We start from the raw sequence: 24,706 nt of genomic DNA, 5'->3' as shown, positions 1-24,706 counted from the left end.
GAAATAATTAAGAAAAAATCCTGAGTTTGCTTTTATTTTTTTGGAGGGGATGTATGACAATAACAGTTTCTACTTATATAGCCCTTGTCACGTACCAGAAAAATATAGTCAGTTTTTTAAACTCTGGTACAATTCAGAGTTTAAAAAACTTGCCCAAATTTAGCAAACAAGCAAATGGTAGCATTCACTCAAATACTCACTCCTTAATCATAATGAGTCATAATATTGGACCACCGTAAAATTTAATTAGGAAAAAACTGACATTTTAAGTCAATAAGCTTAAGTTCTTTTTACCTATGTTGCTTATATGCCCCTTTCCAAATAGAGCATATCTGAAGCATATTAGAAAGAACAGTATTCACAAGGGAACACCTCATCTCCAGAGGTTAAGGAGTGTGTAATTACCAGACTTCCATCAATCAATTCCCATGCATAATCTGAAACTTTTCTATTAACATTTTAAACTTATTCCCTTTCATCTCATTTTAATAGAAATACAGAGAAGCTAAAATTATTGTCCAGTAATTCTTCTGTGGAAACATAGAATGCTCAGATAACTTTCAACTTCCCAGTCTCAACTTAATTTTGTAACTTTCTTATAATAAACTTTAAAACGGGGCTTCTTAAACTGACTTCCAGTGGTACTAAATTATATGCATTGTTTTCTGTGGAAAGAGTCCATTACTTTCAGGAAATTATTTATTATTATTTCCAAGAGTCTGCAAAGTCCCAAATGACTACAAACAACTGATTTAAAGTCCATCCTCTGCTTTTGTCACAACCCTCAATGCCTTGTACACACACCGTCCCTTTTTAAGCTAGTAATAAGTATGTCATTCATGTATTTGTTCATTTATACAAAAACTACTTATTAAGTAACCATGATGTAGCCAGAATGTAGCAAACTACAAAACAGACGTGGTCCCCGTGCTCATGGAACACTCAATGGTGGAAGAGCTGCACGTAAACAAGTAATTTCACAAGACTTTAATTAGACACAATTTGAATAATTATTGTGAAAGAAGATTTTAGATTGCTTTGAGAGAACAGCACACAATAGGGTGAGCAGACCCATCTGAAGAAGTGGAAGTGAAAATGAGACCTGAAGAATGAGCAGTGGATCTCTAGGAGAAGACGCCAGGGAGAGCCTTCCAGAAAAAGGAGCAGAATAGGCAAGACGCCGAGAAGGGAGGAAACTTTCTAACTTTAAGGAACCCAAAGCAAGCAATATGCTTGTGGAAAGACAAGAAGTGGTGAAATATCCAGTTGGAGTGGAAGGTATGGATGTCTCATCAATGTCTGCCTAATTCCATCTCCCAACTTTGACTTTCAGCTCTAGCCCCAAAGTCATCCACATTTTATATGGCTACAGCTTTCCTCCTCGTCTCCACCCCTCACAGATTCCCTGAATTCCCCTATAGTATTGCACCCTCCAAATTGCTGACAGAGCAACAATAGAGTAAAAGACGAAGCTGAAGTAGACCAGGTTGCCTTTCCTCTGTTTGCTCCTTTCTACGTGCAGGTGAACACAAAAATTCCTGGCTCTGGGCACAGAAGCTCCTTCAAAACCTGCTCTTTAACTTGTTTCTATACTTGCCCAGATGCCCAGATACTCTTCTCACCATCAACACCCTAAACACTCACCACTCACTACCTCTCTCTCTTTTACACATATGTACGTGTGCACACACACACGTGCATGCCCAAACAGTGTTTTTATGTCTTGCATTATTCCTAACAGTCCCCTCCTGACTCTCTCCCTCTGTCCGTGGTTATATCTTCTACTTTCCCCTAAATCTTTTTCCTGATAAATTCCCACTTATCCTTGAAAACACAGTTTGAATAAACCTGCAGTAATGAGTCTTTCCAAACCCTCATGGAAGATCAAATTCTCCTTCACTCTGCGCGTCCACAAGGTGTTTTCAGGGATATATTTTCCTTTTGACTTTTATATGTGCTTAACTATCTTTATCCCTTACCATGCTGAGGACTCTGTATCCGTTAGAAGTCATTTGGTTGTAAGTTGTATAATCTCTGACGAAAAACAGCTTAAACTCTGAGGATTTATTACTTCATATATGCAATCTTCAAGTAGAGGAGTTTTAGAGTTCATTAATTATAAAATTCAATGCCACCAGGCTGGAGGAGTTTTCCAGCTTTCTGCTCTGCTGTTTTCAGAATGCCCCCACATAGTTACAAGATGGCTCTATCACTTCTAATTTAATAACTTTCCAAATTACTCTATTGGCTATACACTTTCATATGCCTATTATATATTTTATCTATTGTGCAGATGGTAGAGTGAAATCAATAGAATAATTTTTAAAGTTATTAAATTAGACCCCAAGAGAAATAATTTATTCAGAGGGCCCTAATATATCACAGAGATATACAAGGCTTCAAAAAATTCCAAGTATGCAAATTATTTGTAAGAGATGTTTGTGCTAGAGAAGCAGAGAAGAAAAGGGTGTTTGCAGATGATTAAATGTAGAATCAAAATGAAGCATTTGATAATAGCACAATCCATTTACTGGTATATACACCAACACGAGGAAAATAACCCTACAGAGATGACAGGAGAAAGCAAGGTGTGATTGGTGAAACACACAAGGATGCACAGTGTTGCAATAAAGAGCGATTCTTCAAATCAAGAAGAAGGGAGCTTTGCTCTAAAAACCTCACATTCAGATTTAGAAAATGGAGTGTCTGAAAATAGGCTGGACGTAGCTGTCTTTTCAGGAGGAAAATATAGTCAATTAAAAATGGGGTGACGAATGGTCATACTTTGTTAGGACATCACAAATGGAAGATGTTCATTCTTGAACACTTCTTTTTAAAAATTCTTGGAAAATGACATTAGTTGTATTAGAGTATGTGATATCAGACAAAGGAATTGTCCCTAAAGTGAAGGTCTTTCGTTGTTGTTCCTTTCTGTGTCCATCATAATAAGGCTGCAGTGGAAACAGTCCCACTTTTGCACAGAAAATGTTTGACTTCAGAAAACACATTGAATTTGTAAAAGATTTGGTACCTTGGTCACATGCTTGCTCTAGTTCACAGATGGCTGTTAATACACGTGGAAACTATAAATTCCCCCCAAATGTTATGATACTTTAAATAATATTCTACAAAAGTATCTTCCAGAACGTGAAACTCTTAAGTCATTTTAAAGAAGGTTAATTAGGTGACACTAGATCAAAACAATATGTGATTCTGCGCACACTTGTGCCCCTGATGGCAGCCTCAAGAAACCTCAGAGATCAGGGCTCCATACTGTCAGCTTCAAATGTGTGCCTGACCAAACCTTAAGCTCACAAACGTGTTGGGTAATCATTCAACCAGCAAGCAATCATTCATCAGCTTCTCTCATCACTGTGGGGCACTGTATTAAATGCTACTGAGTAAAAGGGAGGAACGGGGACAGTGGGGCACATAAAAATGAGCCACCAGGGTCTCTATCTTTACAGACTGTGTTATTATGGTACAGTATCAGACAGATATTTATCTGTTACTTGCAAGTTTATTAATATGGAAAAACTAAAAGATTCAGAACTAAGGAGCTACATGAATCAATTACAGAGTACATCTACAAGGCAATGATATGCAAAATAACTCAAATAAATTTACAATGGGTTTTAATGAAATGTATCACCGTAAAATGTTAATCTACTGCGTCACCTTCTGTGAACAACTTAATATCTCTGTTTAATACATTTACACACGTGAAAAATGAGGAAATATTCTGTCTGGTGTTGATACACACCATTATTCAATTGTCAAAATACATAGAATTTATGATAAGAAGAGCAAATCCTAATGTAAACTATAGACTTTGGTTGATAATGATGTGTCAGTGTAGGCTTCTCAATTGTAACAAATGTACCAGTCTGGTGGGTGGTGTTAATAGTGGAAGAGGCTGTGGGGGTGGGGGGGGGGGGCGGCGTCGGGGAGCAGGCAGACAGAAAGTACATGGGAACTGTACTTTCTGCTAAAATTTTTCTGTGAACCTAAAGCTGCTCTGAAAAATAAGGTCTATTTAAAGGAAAAATAAATAAATAATGATAGTATTGGATAACACCCTAAAGTCACAAATAAATATCCATGAGTCCATGCTGATGCAAATGCATAATTGAATAAATAAATAAATGGAGGAGAAGGGACAACTGTTCCTGACAGAGGAATTCTAAACAATGTACAGACACTCCCCCTTCAGTAGTAGGAGCTTGAATACCCTTCCCTTCTCTGCAGGCTCAACTCAGTGACTCGCTTCCAAAGAATAAAGCATGGAAAGGGACAAACACTGACTTGGTGCAGAAATTGGCAGATACTATTTTAACCTAGTGATAAGAGTTAACATCACCAGTGATGGCATGTTTCCCTGCTATGGTGATGGGAAGAGCGCCACACCTCTGTGGGCTTGTTCACAAAAGCCCATCACCCAGTCCAAGCATGAAAACTCGTCAGACAGATCCACACTGGGGGACACTCTACAGAATATCTGAGCACTACTCCTCCAACGTGTCCAGTTCATGAAAAACGGGAAAGACTGAAAGACAGCCACTGACCGGAGGAGACAAAGGAGACACGATGACTAAATACAGCGTGGTCCCCTGAACTGGATCCTGAAACAGAAAAACTGGTGAGACCCACATAAGCTCTGTCATTTGGTGACAGTATTACACTGATGTTAATTTCTTAATTTTGATAAACACACACTGGTTATGTAAGATATTAACATTAAGGGAAGCTGAGTGAAGGGTATAGAGGAACCCTCTGTACTATCTTTGCAATTTTTTTCAAGTCTAAAATATTCCAAAAGAAAAATTTATTTTTAAAAAATGAGGATAATGATATTTCTTCCTTCTGGAGTTTTGCGAAGGTTAAATAAGTTCATATGGGTACAGCACAACTCAATAAATGTCAGCTACTATCACTATTATTACTATTAACACTATTTTCTAAAATTGTCCATGACAGGTAAACATTAATCTCATAAGAAAAAGAATTAATATAATTTTAAAGAGTAGTTCATATTATAAATGGTTGTTGTTGGGTGGCCTTATGTCTAGGAGAATGTACATATGACAAAGAATTGACACCATATACATGTTCAAATATTAGTTTATCTCAAAGCATTAACAGATGGCTAAAAGTGAGAAAAAAATAGGAAATCAGGCATAGTCTTATTAAATGTACTTTCACGTATTTTAAAGTTGAAAATTAAAACATTTTATCTATTTTGCACCTATAAAATATTAAGCATATGGAGAAGCTGGAGGAGGTCTGTTTTTAACGTGATTCAAGTAAAAGCTTAATGAGACCAAGATCACACTTCTGACTGTCTGGGTAGTGGTGTAATGCAATTTGGGATCTTACTGGGCCATTGCTGGGGCTTTAGCAGCATGAGCAGGAGGAATGAGGAGGAAGTGAAGGCTGATGCTTTAGGGACATAAGGACATCTTCCTAGTTGCACAGAATGGCTCTAGATGGAGGTCCAATGTTTATAACATCCAATAAGTGTGGCAAGTTTAGGCACGATTGGGCAACTGTGTGGAGATGTTTGCAAGAAGGGATTTAAATCAGTCAGATGAACCATAGTGTTATAGGCAGCATCATTATCATTTACACTATCTTAATATTCAAGTCAGGGACTCATAGAGGCAATAGGAGGATATTATCTTTTGCCTGAGTGAGAGACCTGGGAAAATGTCAATCAAGATTTCCTATGTGTTCAACAAAGCAGACTGGCATTCATGGAAGAACCCTAATCTTAATATTAATAGAAAATTGAATTCCGCATCCATGAAAATAAGGTGAATGTTGGTTTTACAAATGGCCAGCTTTGTAAGAATGGGGTAGGAAATGCTGTCCCTTATGTCATTACATAAGCACCCAGGGAACCTTCCTGTTCTTTACATCCTTTGATACCACCCATACCACAGGTGATGGGGAGTGTTCTCCTTTATATGTTTGAACTCTGTTAGAAATGATTCTGGAATGGATCAGAGTCCAGTGGTAAATTTAGCCGTGGAGAATGAGCGATGACAAAATTAAAGGTCCCCAGGGATTCAAGGAGTTCACGATCCACATGCTGTATTTTAATCAAGGCCTGCACAAGAAGTATTAGGTTATTTTAAAAAATTAAAATCTGTTTGGTATGTCTCAGATAACTCAAATATAGCAGCTGTATCACTAGCCATGAAAAGTCACTCATAGACATTCACAGCTTTTATGTTTTGTTTTAAAACAAAACTAGAATATTTTACATACTCTATTGGAAAGTAAACGGCCTGAACGTCATGCTCACTTTTTGCACTGACTCTAATCTAACCTTAAAGCGGGTAACTAACAAGAGAAGGAGGATGGATTAAGGCAAAGCTGTTCTCATCATTGGTGCTGACATTCACAGCATACACATGACTAATGATGAAATATGAAAAGAGCATGTGTCTAATATGAAAATTCACAGCCATTGCTGTCACTAAAATGAACATGTTTACTCTTCATGATAGAATGACTTCATGGATGTCAAGAGCCTTTGAGAGAGATACAGCCATTCATGAACACATTGTCACTTGGCTAACATAGAACCATTCCCTCTCTCAGATTCCTCCTTCATAATGTATTCATTTGCTTGTTCATTCCTCAAACATTCACCATTAGTCACAATGCATTGTGGTGAACATGGGGGAACAAAAATAACGAAGATATGCCCCAGACCTTCAGGGGTTGCTGTTGTGAATGAAACCATCAACCATGATGAGTCCATTTAGTGATGTCATTGGTAAATTCCCAGAAGCATGAGTGAGTCCAATTTTTGTATATAATACAAAGATAGACTCAACTGATATTCTCTTATCTACCTACCTCTAAGAAGCCGACATTAATTGAATACTTGTGAGTGTGCTGTACATGCCTTATGTCATTTAGTCCTCCCTACAACCCTGCAAAGTTAGTGTTATTATTATACCCATTTTGAAGATGAGATAACACATTCTTAAAGATGTCAAAGCACTTGCCAAAGACTAGATCACTAGGAAGTAACAGAGCAGAGACTCGGAATTCAGGTCTACCCCTATAGAAAATGATGGAGGTTTTTTTTCCTGGGCTGTCTGTTTTGTTCCATTGGTCTATAAATCTGTTTGTATGCCACTTCCATCCTGTTCTGATTACTACAGATTTGTAATATAGCTTGAAATAAGGGAGTATAATGCCTCTAGGTTTGTTCTGTCTCAGGATGGCTTTGGCTATTTGGGGTCTTTTGCTGTTCCATACAAATGTTAGGTTTGTTTTCTTTATTCCTGTGAAAAAAGCCATTGGAATTTTTGTAGGGATTGCACTGAATCTATAGACAGCTTTGGGTAGTATAGACATTTTTAACAATATCAATTATGCCTTCATAGAACTTTGCTGACTCATTTCAAAAACCCTTAGCTCTTATAAGTTTATCTAAATGTGCAACGTTGTTTGTAACACCTTCTGAACCAACTGGATGTGGCAGAGTCAAAACAGAATGCTCAGAAAGCTATGCCTTCCTGCAACTTTACTGAATTTATTAGGTCTGACAGTTTTTGTTGGAGTCTTTCGGGTTTTCTGTATATAAAATCATGTCATCTACAAACACAGACAAGTTTATTTCTTTCTTTCCCATTTGGATGCTTTTTCTTTCTTTTTCTTAACTAATTGGTTGGCCTGGGGCATCCAGTACTATGTTGAATAAAAGTAGTGAGACCAGACATTCTTGTCTTGTTCCTGATCTTAGAAGAAAAGCTTTTAGCTTTTCAGTGTTGAGTATGATTTCAGCTGTTGGCTTGTCATATATGGTCTTTGTTATATCGAGATACTTTCCCTCTATATCCAGTTTGTGGAGATTTTTTATCATGATGGGATGTTGAATTTTGTGAAGTGCTTTTTTTGCATCTATTGAGATGATCATATGATTTTATCCTTCATTTCATTAATGTGATATATCACATTTACTGCAGAAATATTGAAGCATCTTTGCATCCCTGGAATAAATCCCGTTTGATCATGGTGTATGATCCTTTCAATGTACTGTTGAATTTGATTTGCTGATATTTCACTCAGGATTTTTGCATCTATGTTGACTAGGGACATTGGGCTGTAATTTTCTTTCCTTGTAGTGTCCTTGTCTGGTTTTGGTAGATGATGGTCAGGCTCTCAAATTCCAGAGCCAGATACACTTGATTTCAAAACCTCAGTTGCCAAAGACCTACTTTTGAGTCCTGGGATGGGTTACTAGCCTCTATGAGTCTTAGTTTCAACACTTATAACATCAGAATACTATCAGTACCACCTCAAAATGTTCTTCTTAACTGAGGAAACTGGTGCAAAGCCCTTAGCAGTAAGAGGGTCACAGAGCAAGTGCTCTATAAATTTTAAGTATTGTGATAACATAAGAAGTACTGCATATTTAAATGTTCATTCTTTTTGGTTAGAATATCTCTAAGGTTCTAAATAATGTATGTGCGTGTGTGTGTGTGAGTGGTGTGTGTGAGGAAGATTGGCCCTGAGGCAACATCTGTGGCCAATCTTCCTGTTTTATTGCTTGAGCAAGATTGTCACTGAGCTAATTTTCCTCTATTCTATGTGGGATGCCACCATAGTATGGCTTGATGAGCCGTGTTAGGTCCACGCCCTGGATCTGAACCAGCGAACCCTGGGATGCCAAAGCGGAATGCATGAACTTCACCACCATGCCAGTGGGTCAGCCCCTAAATAGTCTACCTTTGGAGAGGGTGATTGGCTGCACTAGACTTGGCGTAAGAAACTTGAGTTCACGTTTTAGTTCTCTTTTCAGTAAAATGGTTACTGTAAGGGCTGTTCTATTTATTGCAATGATCTAATAAAACACCTGACAACAATAGCCATAAAGGTCTACACAAATTGAATTTATCACCATCATCATTATTATTGAGTAATGGGAACAAAAACTTTTTAAGATAAAAATTGTACCTAAGAAAATATGGTATTAACATTTAAAAAATCTATTTTGTCCTTAAAAAACATGACAATCAAATTGTGTCTTTGGAATCTAGTTATGTTCTTCAAATCCTCAAAAATAAATTTTATATCCTGAAATTAAATTTACATGTGATATGAGATGTACTGTCTTAAAGCCTGATTAATTATGGTTTAGTGAGAGAGTTTACAGTTGATTTTTTTTTTCCATTTGTCCCTCTCCTGGCATATTCCCCATATACCTACCATGGTTCAGGTACTCTGCTAGGTATTTGACATATGGAGTTGAATAAAACCAGTCTTTAAGAAGTGCAGGTAGTTTAGCCTTTATATCCAATATGATAAACCACATGATAGAGTTATATATAAAAATAAATAAATAAATCAACAATTACTCCTGCAAGATAATGAAAAACAGAAATCCTACTGAGTTCACAGGCCTGAGCAACTGTACATAGACTTCTTGCCTAGTCTACGAGTGACTATATGCTGGCAACCTGCTATGAATATGATTAATAAAAAGGTAATGTCTAGCATTAAATAATCTATCTATCTACCTATCCATCTAGCTTCCTTCTCCTCTCTTATCCCACCACAGGCATAAATACCAATAAATAAAAAATTATATGCATATTATTTTTGTTATTCAAAGCAGAACTCATGCAATAGCCTGGAAAAGGAAAAAGTTTGCTCTTGGAGTATAATTGATGTGAATAACTTCCTAGGTTAGGTAGCAGCTACAGACTCAGGAAAAATTCTTGCTTTCATAAAGAGGCGATCGAAGAGGGCCACATGCGGCTAGGAAAGCCCGACACCAACGCTGTAGGAGACAAAAACACTGTCTGTGATTTCGCAAAATCCTGAACAGCAATGTGCTTCAGATAGTGATGGAAAGCTAGGCTACGACTTCTAATTTTCTCTGAAACATTTAAGTCTGACTCACAGTGCACTGAGGGTGGATGAAGATGGCAAACAATTCTCTGGTCTTTTATCAGTTCTAGAATATGACTACTTTCAGCAAATATAAGGATCTTGTGTTTCCTGTTGCTTTTGGAAGCTCTTTTGTGGAAATTCTTTTGGTGAATGCTCGAATTATTTTCCTATTGTCAGACTCCATATAGAATTTTGTGATGGACACTTCCCCAGAGAGGGACATACAAAAGTATTTTATCAGAACAAGTAAGTCTGAAACGAATCATGTTTAGTTTATCCTCTTAACAACCTTTTGAGGAAAACGGTATTATTATCTGCACGTTACTGGAAGGAATTGTTTTTAAAAGTTGCTCCTGTTACACAGCTGATTAGTGACCCAAGCAGTTTACATTTAAAGTCTGTGCTGGTAAACCCTAGATATATTATATACCGGGCATCATGTTGTAACTTTAACACATATACAATTTAGTTTATTAGGCTCATTGTTTTGTATCATTACAAAGGATATTCACAAAGGAGTTTACACAAAGGAATAACCAGTCTCTAGTTCAATTTCCCACTATCTCAGTTGTGTTGAATAATTGGCAGAAGCCGGGATTTACAATTGCTCAGTTGAATTCTAAATTCTGTGCTCTTATATGTGTTTCTGGGTATCTGACAAGTAGTCACAGATTCCAACACAGGCCTCAAGGACAGTGATGTTAAAGAGAGAACCCACAAACTCAGGGTGCCCACCTAACGGAGCCTGTTAATGCCTTACAAGGACCAGTGGACAGAAGCAGGTGTAACTGGAAAAGAATTTTTAGCTTCTCTCTACATGCACTGTGATGCTATTTAGACGGAAATGATTAGAATCTAACCCCCTCTCTAAGAAGTTAGTTTTAGTATATAGAAACTAGTGAATTCTATGCGATTTTAATCCTCTTGTGCATTTCATTTACAAATTTAAATTTGCTTGAATATACATAAATTTAGTAACCTTCTTTTGAATTTATGTTTAATTGTAGTCTGTAGCATCTTTCAGTATAATGATTGTTTTTATTTTGCTACATTTTCTTTGCAGGAACACTTCATTGCAGGTTTTCTAACTTCATCTCTCTTGAGGAATTTCTTCCCCCTCTGGGAATGGAGAACAAAGAAATTTACTAACAGGAGTGCTGTCGAGGGAATTTATAAATTGGAGTTAGGTGTCTGTGACAGCGGGCAGATCAAAGTTTTCCAAGGCATTTATCTTGAGGGACAGAAGGCTTCTCCAGAGTCAGGAAGGGCCTAATTTTCAATGACGAACTAAAGGCTATGGGGTATCATCCCGTTTGAACTCCTCTCCATCTACATCAAAATCAATCCATACCTTCTTTCATCTTGACCAACTCATCTCCCACCTCGGAAGCTGATACCTCCCTACTCCACGTCTACCTCCTCACCTATCATTCATATTCCTTGATGATGCTTCTGGAATTTTGAATCCCTGATACATATCTCTAATTTTTGTCCTCAATATCTTTTTTCATTCCTCTCTTTCTCTCTTACAAAAACGTGCTCAATCTCCTTTCATCCTACTAAGAAGTCCCCCACTACCTTTATCCACTCTCCTGCTCTTCATAGCTAATTTCTTTGAAAGAATCATTTAGTCTTCTCACCTCCACTTCCTCACAAATTCTACGTCATTTGCATTTCTCAAATCCATCCCTGCCTCCTCTTGCCCACTGCCATTATCTCATTGTTTCTCACCAAGAACATGCTATTATTCTCCCAACAATTTGGTTTGCTTCTATGATCTAATCCTCCCAGTATTCCTCTCTGTATCGCTACTGGAATTATCTTCTTAAAACTGTAATCTCATCAGGTTTCCCTTATTAAAAAAAACTTTTAGTAAATTCCCATTGGTTGATAGATACAAAAATAAATAAATGAATAATTCCTGGAGAGGGAAAAAAAACACTGTGGACTTAAAATGACCATAGCAAGTTGACTAAATTCCCTATATATGTCCTTTTCTTTGCAAGCATTATAAGGAAATATCTCTTGCAGATGGAGTTTCAGGCTTAAGAATTTTTACTGTATCTGAAGAGACTAAAGAAACATCTAAAGAAAAGTTGAACAAGAATTTCTAGTGTCAAAGACAAAATGCCCCCTGGATTAATAATCACTGGAGGGGTTATTGGGGCCTGTCTTACCTATGAGCAGCCACTGGTAACTAGAAGCTAACCTAAAACCCCTTTAAAATAACCTAATCATTGGAGGCACCGTGAAAGTCACTATTCTATGATTATTGTTCAAGAAATTCTAATTAAAATATAGGAAAAGAAACAGAACTAGTCTGGCAGAGTGGGAGGAGCAGACATGTGCCCTCCTGCCCTCCACCACGATGCCCAAGAGTAAGGCCAGCTCCACCAAAAGGGCAGTGAAGGAGGAGCCCGAGAGGGGATCAGCAACATTGTCAGCAAAACCTGCTCCTGCAAAAGTGGATAAATCTTCAGACAGAAAAGTGCAAACAGTGGTACTTGTCTCCCTTGTTGTACAATCCAGAGGAATATTTTTATCAACTATTTTGTAAATGTAAGTATTTTAGTGGCTCTAGAAGCATTTTTAAGAAGGAGGGAATTGCACCTCATGCCATCTTTTAAGTGTAAATGTTTTTTTTAAGAGGTGAAATCATTTGCTGTCTCTTCACTTTTTGATAAAACCAGAAAATAGTGGGATATCGAACATGGGAGGTTTTTTTGTTTTGAGTGTCAGCCAACATTCCAAGGATGGAGGAGCGGTGTTTATATCCTATAGCACACAGCATACTAAATGGCAATTTGGGGTCACAGTCTTGCATTTAATGTGTCTTGAACATTTTTAATTACTTCTATGTTCATGTTTTTAGTAGAATTGTTTTCTAAATGAAGCGACCTTGGCTCTCCCGTCAGAATTTCGTGCACTCTGTAACATCTTTGGTGGTGCTAGTCCAATTTCCTTAGCACCTTTGTTAGTGTGCTGTGAAAGACTGAACATTTCTGTATGTAGTACATATGACATAAAATTATGAATTACTGGGATTTATGATATGACAGGTTATCAATACTTGAATATATTGGTATTGATATCCTCTTAAGAAAAATTTACCTCCAAATTTTAGGCTGGAAAGTCACTGGAATAACTGTTTAGAAAAGAATCACAAGTACATGCCTTTTACATATTTGGTGTGTACAGTAAGAATTGTGTACAAACTGAAATCTCTGCATATCGATCCTCAAGACAACCAATAAAATCTCAATTATGAAGGAAAAAAAAGAAAACGGAACCTGGTGGGCCTTCTTTTGTGGCACAGCACACACTCAGAAGTGTTACTTTCTCTGAATGTGGGAATGACTTCCTAGACTTACGTAAGGTAACATTTCCACAAAGAGTGTTTTATTCCTATTTTATTTTAATTTTAGGAGGATTCAAGGAATTACATCTTCATGCGTCTAACAAATAATTTTAAAATAAGTTTGCAGAGATATCTAACCAATCAATTTCTAGAATATATGTACAAAGGATGAAGAATAAATGAAAGCTTACAAGGATTTGGTTTCAGACCATTCCAGCGTACAAACCTGAATAACAGTAATAAATAGGAAACGTCAAAAGAGTCCTTGTTGGTTCAATTTTTATATTTACAAAGTTAAATATACACCTTATAATTTATATCTATGTGCATATATAATATGCACATTCACACAGTAACACATAAAATATGATATATTTTTAACTTAAACTTCATTGTCACATATCCACCAAATGTGCTGGGAAGTAATTAAACAAGTCATTAAGAGCTTCTAGAACCAGAAAAGAAACCCAAGCAAAATTCCTTAGATGTAATGTTATATTTTATAAAAATGTTTGAGACTTATGCCTTCCTATTTATCTTCATAATAACCCTGGATATGCAAAGATATAAAACATATTTTTGTAGCATGGAATGAACGTCAATAGTTGGTAGACTTTAGTAGATAACTAAATGGTTAGCTAATGACAGGCAGCTGGTAGAAAACCAGATCTATGTAAAACTGATCACCTCTGGGCTAGCTGACAAATCTTCTCCTCTAGAAGCAGCAGAGTGGGGGAAGATCAGGCTTACTTCTTAGACTCCTTTCCTATTCCTAGAGTAAGGATCTTAACAGTTCTCAACCTTGGCTGTAAATTAGAATAATTTAGGAGCTTTGAATAATCCCCAAAACTAGCCTGCACTTCTGCTGGATTGTATCAGAATTGTGAGTGTTGATACTCGGGTGTGAGTGAAGCTCCCAATGTTTGAAAAACGCAACCTAGGTTGAGACACTGGTCTATGATGATACCAGCTGCACTGTTTTGGGAGTTCTTGGAAATTACTCTGCAACAGATTTTTGGCAAAAAAGAGGGAAAAACAAATCCACCTTGCTTTAAACCTCCAGGTACCAAGCAGAATCTAATTTTCACTTGGATGCCTTTAAGCTCCTGAATAGGGCCACTGTTGCCCGCTGCCCTAGAATGACTTTGGTATTTCCAACAAACTGTTAAAAAAAAAATCATCCTTGTCCAATTAAGTAGATATCACAGTTGTGACCTTTACCAGTGTAAACTCCAGCTAAATCCAAGGCAGTGAGTTGCATGGAAAGAAAAACAAAGACAGGAGATGGTAACTGCCGGGAGTGGGGATGAAATAACAGGTTTGCATAACACAATTTCATCATTTTTTATCTGCATTGTTTACCTGAATTGCTTCTCATTTCTGCTCCCTTTTGACTTTCTCCTTTCATTATGGCATTTAATATTATGATCACTGATATTAAATGTATTATGAGGATTTATTCATACTTTCATGTTTAAAAACTATAGTTGTACCTATTTGAATAGATGTACTCTATTCTCACATCTGAACAATAAAAAATGTAAATAGTTTTTGTTTTAACTAAAGTAACATACTACTAAAAATATTCTTTAAATCTTCTCAAGTGTTATCCTGGTTTCCAGATATAGTACTTATTTCATACATTTATTGACTGTTTCTCAGTATCAGACACTACTACATAAGCTGAAATCTGTATGTGAATTTTCCTACTTAATTTTCACAACGAATCTTTAGGATTGATGCTATTATTGTCTCCCTTTTATACATATGGAAGATGAATCTCAGAGAAGTAAAGTAATTTGATCAAGCTTTCAAAATTAGACAGTTACAAACAAGATTTTTACCTAGTCAGTCTGACTAGTGAACTTTAGCTATCTCTTCTCTTTAAAAAAATAATTTCCCTTGTCTTTACGTTCATTATACAAGATTTCTTGGGTGTCAATGCAAAGCACAGCCTAATTGCACAGGCAGAAGTCCCCTGGGCCTTCACGGGTCTTGGCTGGACACTTGGGACAGAAATAAGAGTCTTTCCTATCTTTTGAGGTCTCTGCCCTGATGTGGTGACTGGTGAGTCAGGCGAGGAGGCAGATGACCTGTAGTGGGGAGGGGAGAGCAGCTCATTAGTCCCCATGAGGCTCATGACCTATGGAGGCAAGGGGCAGATGCTGGCCACATGCTGTCCCCACAGGCCGCCGACCCAGGAGAGGAATCAAGGCTGGGAATAGTGGAGACCCTGTCTGCTGAGCAGGGGTTCTTCTGCATCCTGTCCTGCAGAGACATCAGCCCTGGGAAAGGAGGAGAGAGGAGGGAGGAACCTGGGAGCTGTCTTGGACTAATGTGCCAGGGCCTTATGTCCGGCATTGTTCTCACCTGATTTAATCCTCCCAGAAATGCTGAGAGGTAGCAATTATCACCCCCTTGTAGAGTGAATCCAAGCTCTTAAATGCCATATCACGCAGCTGTAAACACTAACGGCATTAGCATATTAAAAATTCATGTTTTTCACTCAGAAGTAGTAAACAGCTTGGTAATATGTTTCCTGTTCTTCCTCCTACATTTATATATTTTCTGAACTACACAAATCACATTTAATATTTTATAATAAAATGAATATAATAAGTAAAACAGTACAATGGATATATACAAATTATTAGCTTTTCAGAATATGCCATTAATTGAATAAGCTTTTTTTAATATAATTATTTTGCCTTTTCTGAGCACTTGTTATGCATCTAGCTGTACCACACGAGCAGTAGAAAACAAAAATAAATGAGCGTTTGATCATGTACTGTTTGTATATTATCTAGGATTTCCAGTAGGCCTATCTTAAAGGCTTCACACACGTAGACACACACCACACTCATACACACAGGCGGGAGGATGCTATTCACTAACTCTGGAGATGGACGGACCCTGATCTGTAGTGTTTGCCAATTTCTCTGGCATAAATACTACCAATTTCAATCTACCACCACAATACGACTAAGCGTGAAGTTGGGAAGAGGCATCAGTTGCACCTGATTATATAGTATTTCCACCATATAGATCCAAAAGACACAATAACCTCAAGAGCAGGGACAATCGCACGGTACAGGAGTTATGGTATTTACCACATTAGCTTTGGCATAACTTACTTAATTTTAAGCGTATATAATTAATATTTAATAATGGCTGTGTTTAAGGGCTATCTAGTACAAATTCTGAAATTTTTATTATTGCAGTAACATTGGATTATAACATTATATAGCTTTCCGATGTACATCATAATATATTTCGAATTCTGTGTAGATTACATCATGTTCACCACCCAAAAGCTAACTATAGTCCATCACCACACATGTGAGCCTAATCACTCCATTTGCCCTCCCCCTCCCCCCTTTCCCTATGGTAACCACCAATCCAATCTAACAGTCAGCTTTTACAAGCAGGTATGAGCCATCTCCAGCAGAGACTGGAGTATTCATACTCTAGATATACACAATGACATGCAGATTCTGTTTTTCATACTGGTAAAACAGGCATGTAAAAGTCATGGTTCTCAGCTGAAATATATAATGAAGAGGATCTTAACCAAAGATAAGGGGAAGCAGTACACTATTACCATAAACATTCCACCTATCAGACATACATAAAACCAGACTCGAGTTATTTCTCGTCTGGTGTCCTCTGTGGCCCTCTTCTCTTTTCACTCTACACTGTCTCATCAGATAATTTAATCTATTTCCAACATTTAATTGCCATCCATGGTGATGATTCCAAATCCATTATGTCCACTCAGATGTCTTCCCTGAGTTCCAGATTCAAATGTATACATACCTATTGGAAACAGACACTTGATTTTATGAAAGACGTCTTGCACTTAGCATGTTGAAAAACAACCCAATTTGGGTTCTCCCTCAAGAGCTCCTCCTGCCTTTCTCATGACAGTGAATAGACGCTGCGCTGAGTGCTATTCTGGTTTCCTCCCTTCACGCATCCCATCTAATCACTACATCATTGCAGTTCTTTGCCTCAGTTACATCTGGAAACCCATCGCCATTTCTGTACCATGGTCACTGTCATCTCCTGAATGGATCAGTGACATAAACTGTCACTGCTTTGCTTGTTTCTACTCTAGTTAGAGTCATTTATGCAAAATGCAAATCAGGTCTCCTGGCTCATACCTTTGCTATTCATCTCTCTGTTGAAACAATATTTTCTACATAACAAATGCACAATCTCATAACAAAGACAAAACAAAGACATCATCTCACGTGCATTTGGAGCCAAGTAGCTCCTCAGTCTTTATCTTTAATCAAAGCTATCTGGAATACGGAATTACACACACACACACAAGTCCTGATATACTACACACCCCTTGCATTTTTTTCTTGTTTTCTCTTTACAGAGAATTAGGTTACAACCTGCAAAAGGTCAGAGTTGTGTCATTTCAAACATACATTGCCAGCAATGAGCACAGTCCTGGCATACAGATGGAAAACAGTTTAGTTAAATACTAAGCACTAAATGAACACTCAATAATATATATTTTCTAACTTCTAAACCAGGACAACATCCAAGAAGAAGAGAGGCATTGCTATGGATTCAATGTTTTGTCCTCCAAAATTCACACGGAAGCCCTAACCCCTTATTTGATGGTATTAGGAGATGAGGGCTTCTGGAGGTAATTAGGGTTAGAATGAGTCACCAGGGTGGGGCCCTCATGGTGGGATTATTGCCCTTGTAAAGAAGAGAAAGATCTCTCTCTCTTCATGCACATGCACCTAGAAAAGACCACATGTGAGCATACAGCTAGAAGGCACTGTTTACAACTCAGGAAGAAGGACTTTATCAACAACTGAATCTGGCAGCAGCTTGAACTTGGGCTTCACAGCCTCCAGAGCTGTGAGAAATAAATGTCTGTTCTTTAAATCACCTAGTCTATGGCATTTTGTCAGAGCAGCTCGAGCTGACTAAAACAGAAATACAACAAGCATTTCAGGTGAATTCTCTAGAAACATTGCTCTGGACACTGAATAATGAACAGCAAATCAGTGAGCTAAGCATAGTCATCTCCTTTATGGAAAGAGGAGTATGGAGTCATCACTGCGTTCAAGGCAGGACCAAGAGTCGTAAAAAGTAAACACTGTGTTATCCCAGCACTGAGAATAGAAAAAATAATTCTACCTGGAAGAGTACGAAAAATTCACTCAAATCAGAGAGAAGCAGGAATCACAACAATGAAGGATGCAATGAAGAAAAGGAGGCTGACAGGCCTGACTGATGGCCCTCGGCAGAAACATAAGCTATAGGACCAAAAGGTTATGTAGCAGGCATGCTCCAGAATTTAAAAAAAAAAGTAGGGGTTAAAAATATATAAATTATTTTTTAAGTTTTTGCCGGTAAATTCTTGTAATATTGAATTCCTAATGAAATCTGCAGCTAATGGGTCTAATGAAAATCCACAGCGAATACACATGTGTGTATGTATATGATATTTACATGTGTGTATATGTGTATAGCCACGTATGCCTACATACACATATACACACACATGCATGATGCAATAAAGTTTTTGACTGCATTACCCAATTTCTGAAAGGAAAATAAATAAAATGACACTGGGGGGGCTATTTTGTCTTTTTCCAGATGTAGGTTGAAAACTGCTTAATGGATGTGTTTCACAGATTTCAAGAAAAACCAAATACTCTTCTTTTTTCAAAGAAGAGTTGAAGATTAAGACAAACAAATGAAAGCAGATGAGACCAGCCGTATATCACAGAAAGGCAGAAGAATTATTATTTCTAGTGCTCCTGTAACGACAACACTCTGAGATAGGTGCTGAGGAAACCGAGGCACCGAGAGGTTAGATGGTGTCATTGTCTCCAACTCTCAGTCACGCATATCGTTTCACCATGGCTATAATTAGCCAACTCTGAAGACCCACCAGTTAAACGTCCTCATTTAAAAGTTACCCTTTTTGTATGGAGAATAAAATTATTCCATGACTGAAGAGCTTGTTTCTCTTACACACACTCCAAACACATTATTCAGGAGTTTTAAAATATTATCTGCAAGGTGCCTGCATAGAGATTGAGCCCCAAGTATACACAAAATACAATTTCCACCACTATTGAAAAGATAACAAATATGGGCAAAACATAAACACCAGAGAAGCTTTTAATGCTAATCTATAAAATAGAATGCTCTACAGCACATCAACTTAGATTTATTGAACTTTATCTTAAACAATTGGATTTTCCTGTTATTGTTTTTCAAAAAATGAGCAATCCCCAAGCCAGGCTCATCGAAATGCTCCCTATCTTTTCCTGTGATGAGCCAAGAGAAATAATAAAATGTTTATTATTTATTTCAATGGCAGGACATATATATTTATTGATAGTAAATCAATTAAAGTAACAGTCAGTAATTTCCTCCACACATTCAGGGTCATAGGAGCCCAGTTTTCATAGTGGGCTTACATAAACATATTTTGAATTGGAGACAAGTGTAATGTGTCCATCAAATTACAAAGTTCCTTTCCCCGAAGTCATCAGACTTCATAGTGCTGAGCCTTCCCTCCTCCCTTAGACTAACACCAAGTGGAGGCAGAGTGTGGCTTCCTGGGAAGTGGCGAGATTGCGTGGGTAGCTGTGCACTGAACCAACAACCAGTTTCAATAAATGTACCTGAGACTTTTCCTAAGTATAAGAAAGTCATTATTATGCAACTTTCTTCCCCGAGTTTGTTTAAGTAAACAAACATGTTAGACCTAGAGTTTTCAAAGAAGGGACAGGAAAAAGGAGAAAATTATTGGCCTGAAAATCTTAAGATCTTTCAGTACCTAATAAAACCAAATAGAATAATATGATAAAGATGGAAATACATATTTTTAAATGACTTTTGCCAGAGAAATTTAAGATTATACCCACTAATCTGTGCAGTCCGTGAATTGACTAAAGATGAAAACAGAACATTAGAAGACTTATTTTATTTCATTTATTTTTGACTCTTCATCCTGAAATTAGTAATAGTATTTCACTAATCTACAGTTTGCCCACAGCTCCAAAACCCCAAAATAGGAAAAGACAGACAGAAGCAGCAAGAAAGCCTCAGGTGTATCTTATCATTGGGCATCTGCCTCGGTGGCTCTCAGGTGTTCCTGGGCCCAGCCCCAGAGATTTGCATCAGAAGTCGGACTGGTATCTATATGACTCCTTTTAACAGCAAGTGACCCTATGGAAAGTGACAGGAGAGCCAGCACTTGCAAACATACTGCCTGAAACTAAACGCCTTTCTCCAATTACTATTCAGGATTTATTTACACCTAGGGGCTGCAAAATGGAAGGTTCTAAGGTTTGAAATAACAGCAGCCCCGGCACGTGGTTGGCGGGGATTTGGAGGAAAAATTGCTTAAGTCAGTTGGTCTCAAAATCTTCTGGGGAGCTTTTAAAAAATGCTGATGACTGGGGCCAAACCAGAAAGAATTTGATTTAATAGGTCTGAGGGGAGCGTCAGAATTGTTTCACAAAATCCAAGGGATTGTCATGTGCGGGCATTGTTGAGAACTGTGGACTTGAACTTTTAAATATGCATCCACTTTTGTGAGGATGATGGTTATACCCTAGGAGAAAATATTTTCCATGTGAACACCTGGTGTATACTGGAATGTAATAACAAGATATTTTCTTTTAACAATTGTAAAACAATAATAAACATAATTTCTATTATTTTTGAATAATTTTAGAATATTATTTTAGAATAATAATAATTATTATTATTATTTTACAATTAGATAATCCTGCGTAAGAAGCAGCTGGCTCTCTACTAAAGAAAAGTTGTCTTCCTGTGTTCTCCAAGTGACCATGGAAACTTTACAAACTGGGTTACTATCTTCCATTTACTTCCTAATCTTTTAATGAATGTGACACCTTACCTGGATCCACCTTGATGATGATACAGAATGAACTATAAAGACAGTACATTACTTGATATTACTTTTCAAAGCATGAATAAAGTGTACCTCGCCTTCTGTGACTGCATCTGGAATCTTAGGGTCAACTGTCTTGGATAGAATTGACATCTGAGTTGGATTAACCCTGAATAGACTCAAAGCGGGAGGCTGATCGCGGAACACCGTTGACAGGCAGAGCTGTATGGTCTCTTTCATTGCTTTCAGCTGCGCCTCCTGCAAAAAAAGAAAAAGCCATCACAATGTTTCCATGTGGCTCTGGCCACCATTTATCTGATTAGATTCTCCCTGTCCTCCTAATCTACACTCGTCCCCACACAAATGCGTTATAAGTTTTCAAATGCAATTGCCTAGTTTATGAATTCCATTATGACATCCTGTTTAATGCACGTTCAGTCTGTTTTTAGGAGCTGGTGTGTTTCATGATATATTTTGAACACTGAAAGAGACATATTTTACTTTTCTCCCTTGAATTGACATTATTTCAATCACGATCGTTTGCTGGTGAGAAAATATACTCTAAGGGTCCCTCTGAAGTAGAAATGTCCCTCTTAGAAACCTGCCATCTTTTTATTAGTGTCAACCTCTTTTCTTGCAAATGGTTTGCCTAGCAACGTAGGCCCCTGTATTTCCCAGATTAGCCTGTACCTCTGCTCAATTTCCCCAGATATTGGGCAAATAAATTTGTTTCTCATAAAACTCTTATTTCCTCTGGGCCTTGTTATGTGGTGAAAGTTAATCTGATGTGATTGTAAATGATAATCTTAACACTTTCTTATTTAATAAGATATCACAATATTCCAAGCACTTTCACATGCAAGAGGTAATTTTATGCTTTCAAACATTTGTGAAACTGGCATTATTATTATTGTTTTACTTTGAAGAAAAGAAAGTTCAAGGTTTTCAGACTGGTTTACTTCTGGTTTACATCACAAGTTGGACTGAACTAACATAGAAAACCATCTCTAACTTCCATCTAACCCCCAGTTCCCAGTATTAAAAATATTTTTAAATGCTGATAAGGTAAAAAAAAGTAATAACAAAGTTGAGCACAGAGACATACAATAGGGGCACTAGTCTGAGTGCCCTTTAACAGCAGACATGCATCCTTGAAGCCCCTTGTCTGTACTGTGCCCAGCACTCAAGATAACAGTCCTGGGCTTGGCCAACCCAGCTGCTTCTCACGGGATAGTTAGCACAAAGGACATCACAGTCTCAGGGAACATGAGGCCCTCTGGTGGGGCTCTGGTCCTTAGAATGCAGGTCATAAAGGGACAGTTACCATCGGCAAGCATGCAGCCTTTGTTCCTCTGCCTACTTAAGCAAGCTTCTCTCAAGGGCAGTAGCAGGTGCACACTTCTATCCTGCTGGCCGCCACTGGACAGTCCCTGTAAGCGACTCCCAATAAATCTATATGTCTCATTTGCTATCTCTGGGTCTTTTCTTTAGTCTTTCCGCAAGCTATCCCATACCTGCTTACCCAACTTGGTATGTGGCCAAACAGACACTCAGGTTCCTCAGTGAAGAGAGGCATACAAATTTTGGGAAATCTCATGGTAACTCAGGAGGAATTTGGGGCATGGATATAGGTCCTAAAAAGACAATGCCACATAAACATTCATTTTGAGTCATGAGATGTGGTCTTTGGGCCAAGAGAGATGAGGAGATAGATTAGGTACTAGGGCCAAGATCCCAAGCACAGGCAGAGTTTACCCTTTCAGTGACCCCTTGATCAATGAAGCAGCAAGGCCTGTCGTCTCTGCCTGTCAAAGTGGTACGCTCCCAATACAACTACTGCCTTTTATATACTCAGTCAGGAGTACACCTTCACACAGCATCCTCCCTTGCTTCCCGCATCCTATAAAGCCTTTGTGGTTAATTTCTTGTGAGTAGTGTCTAGACTTAGATTCTTCCTAATGCCTACTTCTGTGTTTCTACTCACATGTGCTATATGATAATATTTGTCTTTAAGATGAGAGTGTCCATTGCTAGAATAGCAGTTTAAGAACTCTCTCTTTTGGTTGTGTCAAGAGATTTAAAGAAAAACCAGCAGTGAGAGCAGCAATTGGAAACATATAAGAACTAGGACAGACATGTATTTGCTTCTCATTAGTCTTGCTCTGTCAAGTTGACTAAGACAAAATAAGAATCTGATAAGGACTAGGATGGAAGAGCATTAAGTGGACAGGAGGTGGCCAAGCTGAAAGATGACATTTAGATATTGAAAGGTTTTACTCAAAATGATCTCTTTGATTTGCTTGCCTGAGTCCCTGAATTCTTGCCCTTACCTCAACCCATTATTTTCTATGATTTAGCCTGTTTTTTTCCTTCATATAATTTATCACTAATTTTTAACTCATATGTATGTACACACATGTATAAGTTGGCTATTTTGTTCAGAACTATGTATCTAGCACTTAACACAATCCTTGAAACATTAGACGGGACTTGACAAAAATGGTTTTTGAATAAATGACCTAAAACTTAGGTGAAAATGTTGTTTCTGTATGTCACAGAAGGAAACTAACAAGCTACATCAATAAAAAGAAATGAAGTCATAGTTCAGATTGCTCTTCCTATTGGTTCTTTCTCATAATCTTGGCTGACCCTCCCTTGTCTCACGACAGAATAGGAGATCACAGTATTGGCTGCTGTGTCAGGAGTGAAATACCCCAGGTGGCACTGAACAATTTAAATACGTTTTCTGTTTCTCATATTATAGAGAGACAATGGAGATGGAGCTAATGTGATAGAGTCAGGCAGGTCTTGGCCAGGACTCAAAGCTAATGTGGATTTCAAATGTTGACTTCCCATGTTCAAATCATGCCAGAAGTGATGATGATTCTTGTATTCACTGTATTCATATCTTTGCTCTTCTTAACACGCTATATATCTAAAAGGCGGATCTATAACAGGCTTGAGGTATCTGTTGCCATAATTCCCAATTAATGGCTGAACTTGGATGTTGAAAATAAATAGCGAACAGCGTCAAGTTAATAGTTTCAAATATTGATTTTCAGTCAACATATTTAGGCAAGACCTTTTCTGAGGAAACAATAAATGGGGATGAGTGTATATGTTATATTTTTAATTATCTGAACTTTGGAGTGATCATCTCATCTGTTTACAGTGGTCTTCTGACATTGTCAGGACGATCTCAGATAACAGAATCAACATCACTTAGACATAGTTTCCAACTCTTCCCCTTTGAGAGCCATGGTAATAAGCTATCTTTGCTCTTATGTTTCAACCTATTCTTAGTCTCTTAGCTTCTGATTTCATTTCTTTTGTGGTCCACAAACCTGTGACTTGGTCTCCTATCTTAGGTTCTGGCTCCATTCCTTGATTACATTGTAGATTTTTCCTGCCAGAGACCACAGATTGCTGTGAGCAACTCTGCCCTAATTTGGTCAGCTTTCTACCAAAAAAACCTCCCAGCTTTCTAGTTTGTTCCTATAACTTAATAGAGCCTATTACTGACC

General features: G+C 37.7%; 1 protein-coding gene across 3 annotated transcripts in view; it reads right to left on the bottom strand.

Moving 5' to 3' along the window:
• Positions 1-24,706, bottom strand: part of LUZP2 (leucine zipper protein 2) — a 459,231-nt gene that overhangs the window by 39,783 nt on the left and 394,742 nt on the right. For all 3 annotated transcript variants that reach the window (XM_014848672.3, XM_014848664.3, XM_070491364.1), the window contains exon 9: positions 21,276-21,440. In XM_014848672.3, the coding sequence (XP_014704158.1) occupies positions 21,276-21,440 (165 nt within the window). The remainder of the gene's footprint in view (positions 1-21,275; positions 21,441-24,706) is intronic.

Source organism: Equus asinus, chromosome 20 (genome assembly GCF_041296235.1).
Source record: "Equus asinus isolate D_3611 breed Donkey chromosome 20, EquAss-T2T_v2, whole genome shotgun sequence".
Lineage (NCBI taxonomy): Eukaryota > Metazoa > Chordata > Mammalia > Perissodactyla > Equidae > Equus > Equus asinus.
The sequence above is the reverse complement of the archived record's forward strand: the minus strand, read 5'-3'. Positions and strand labels throughout refer to the sequence as shown.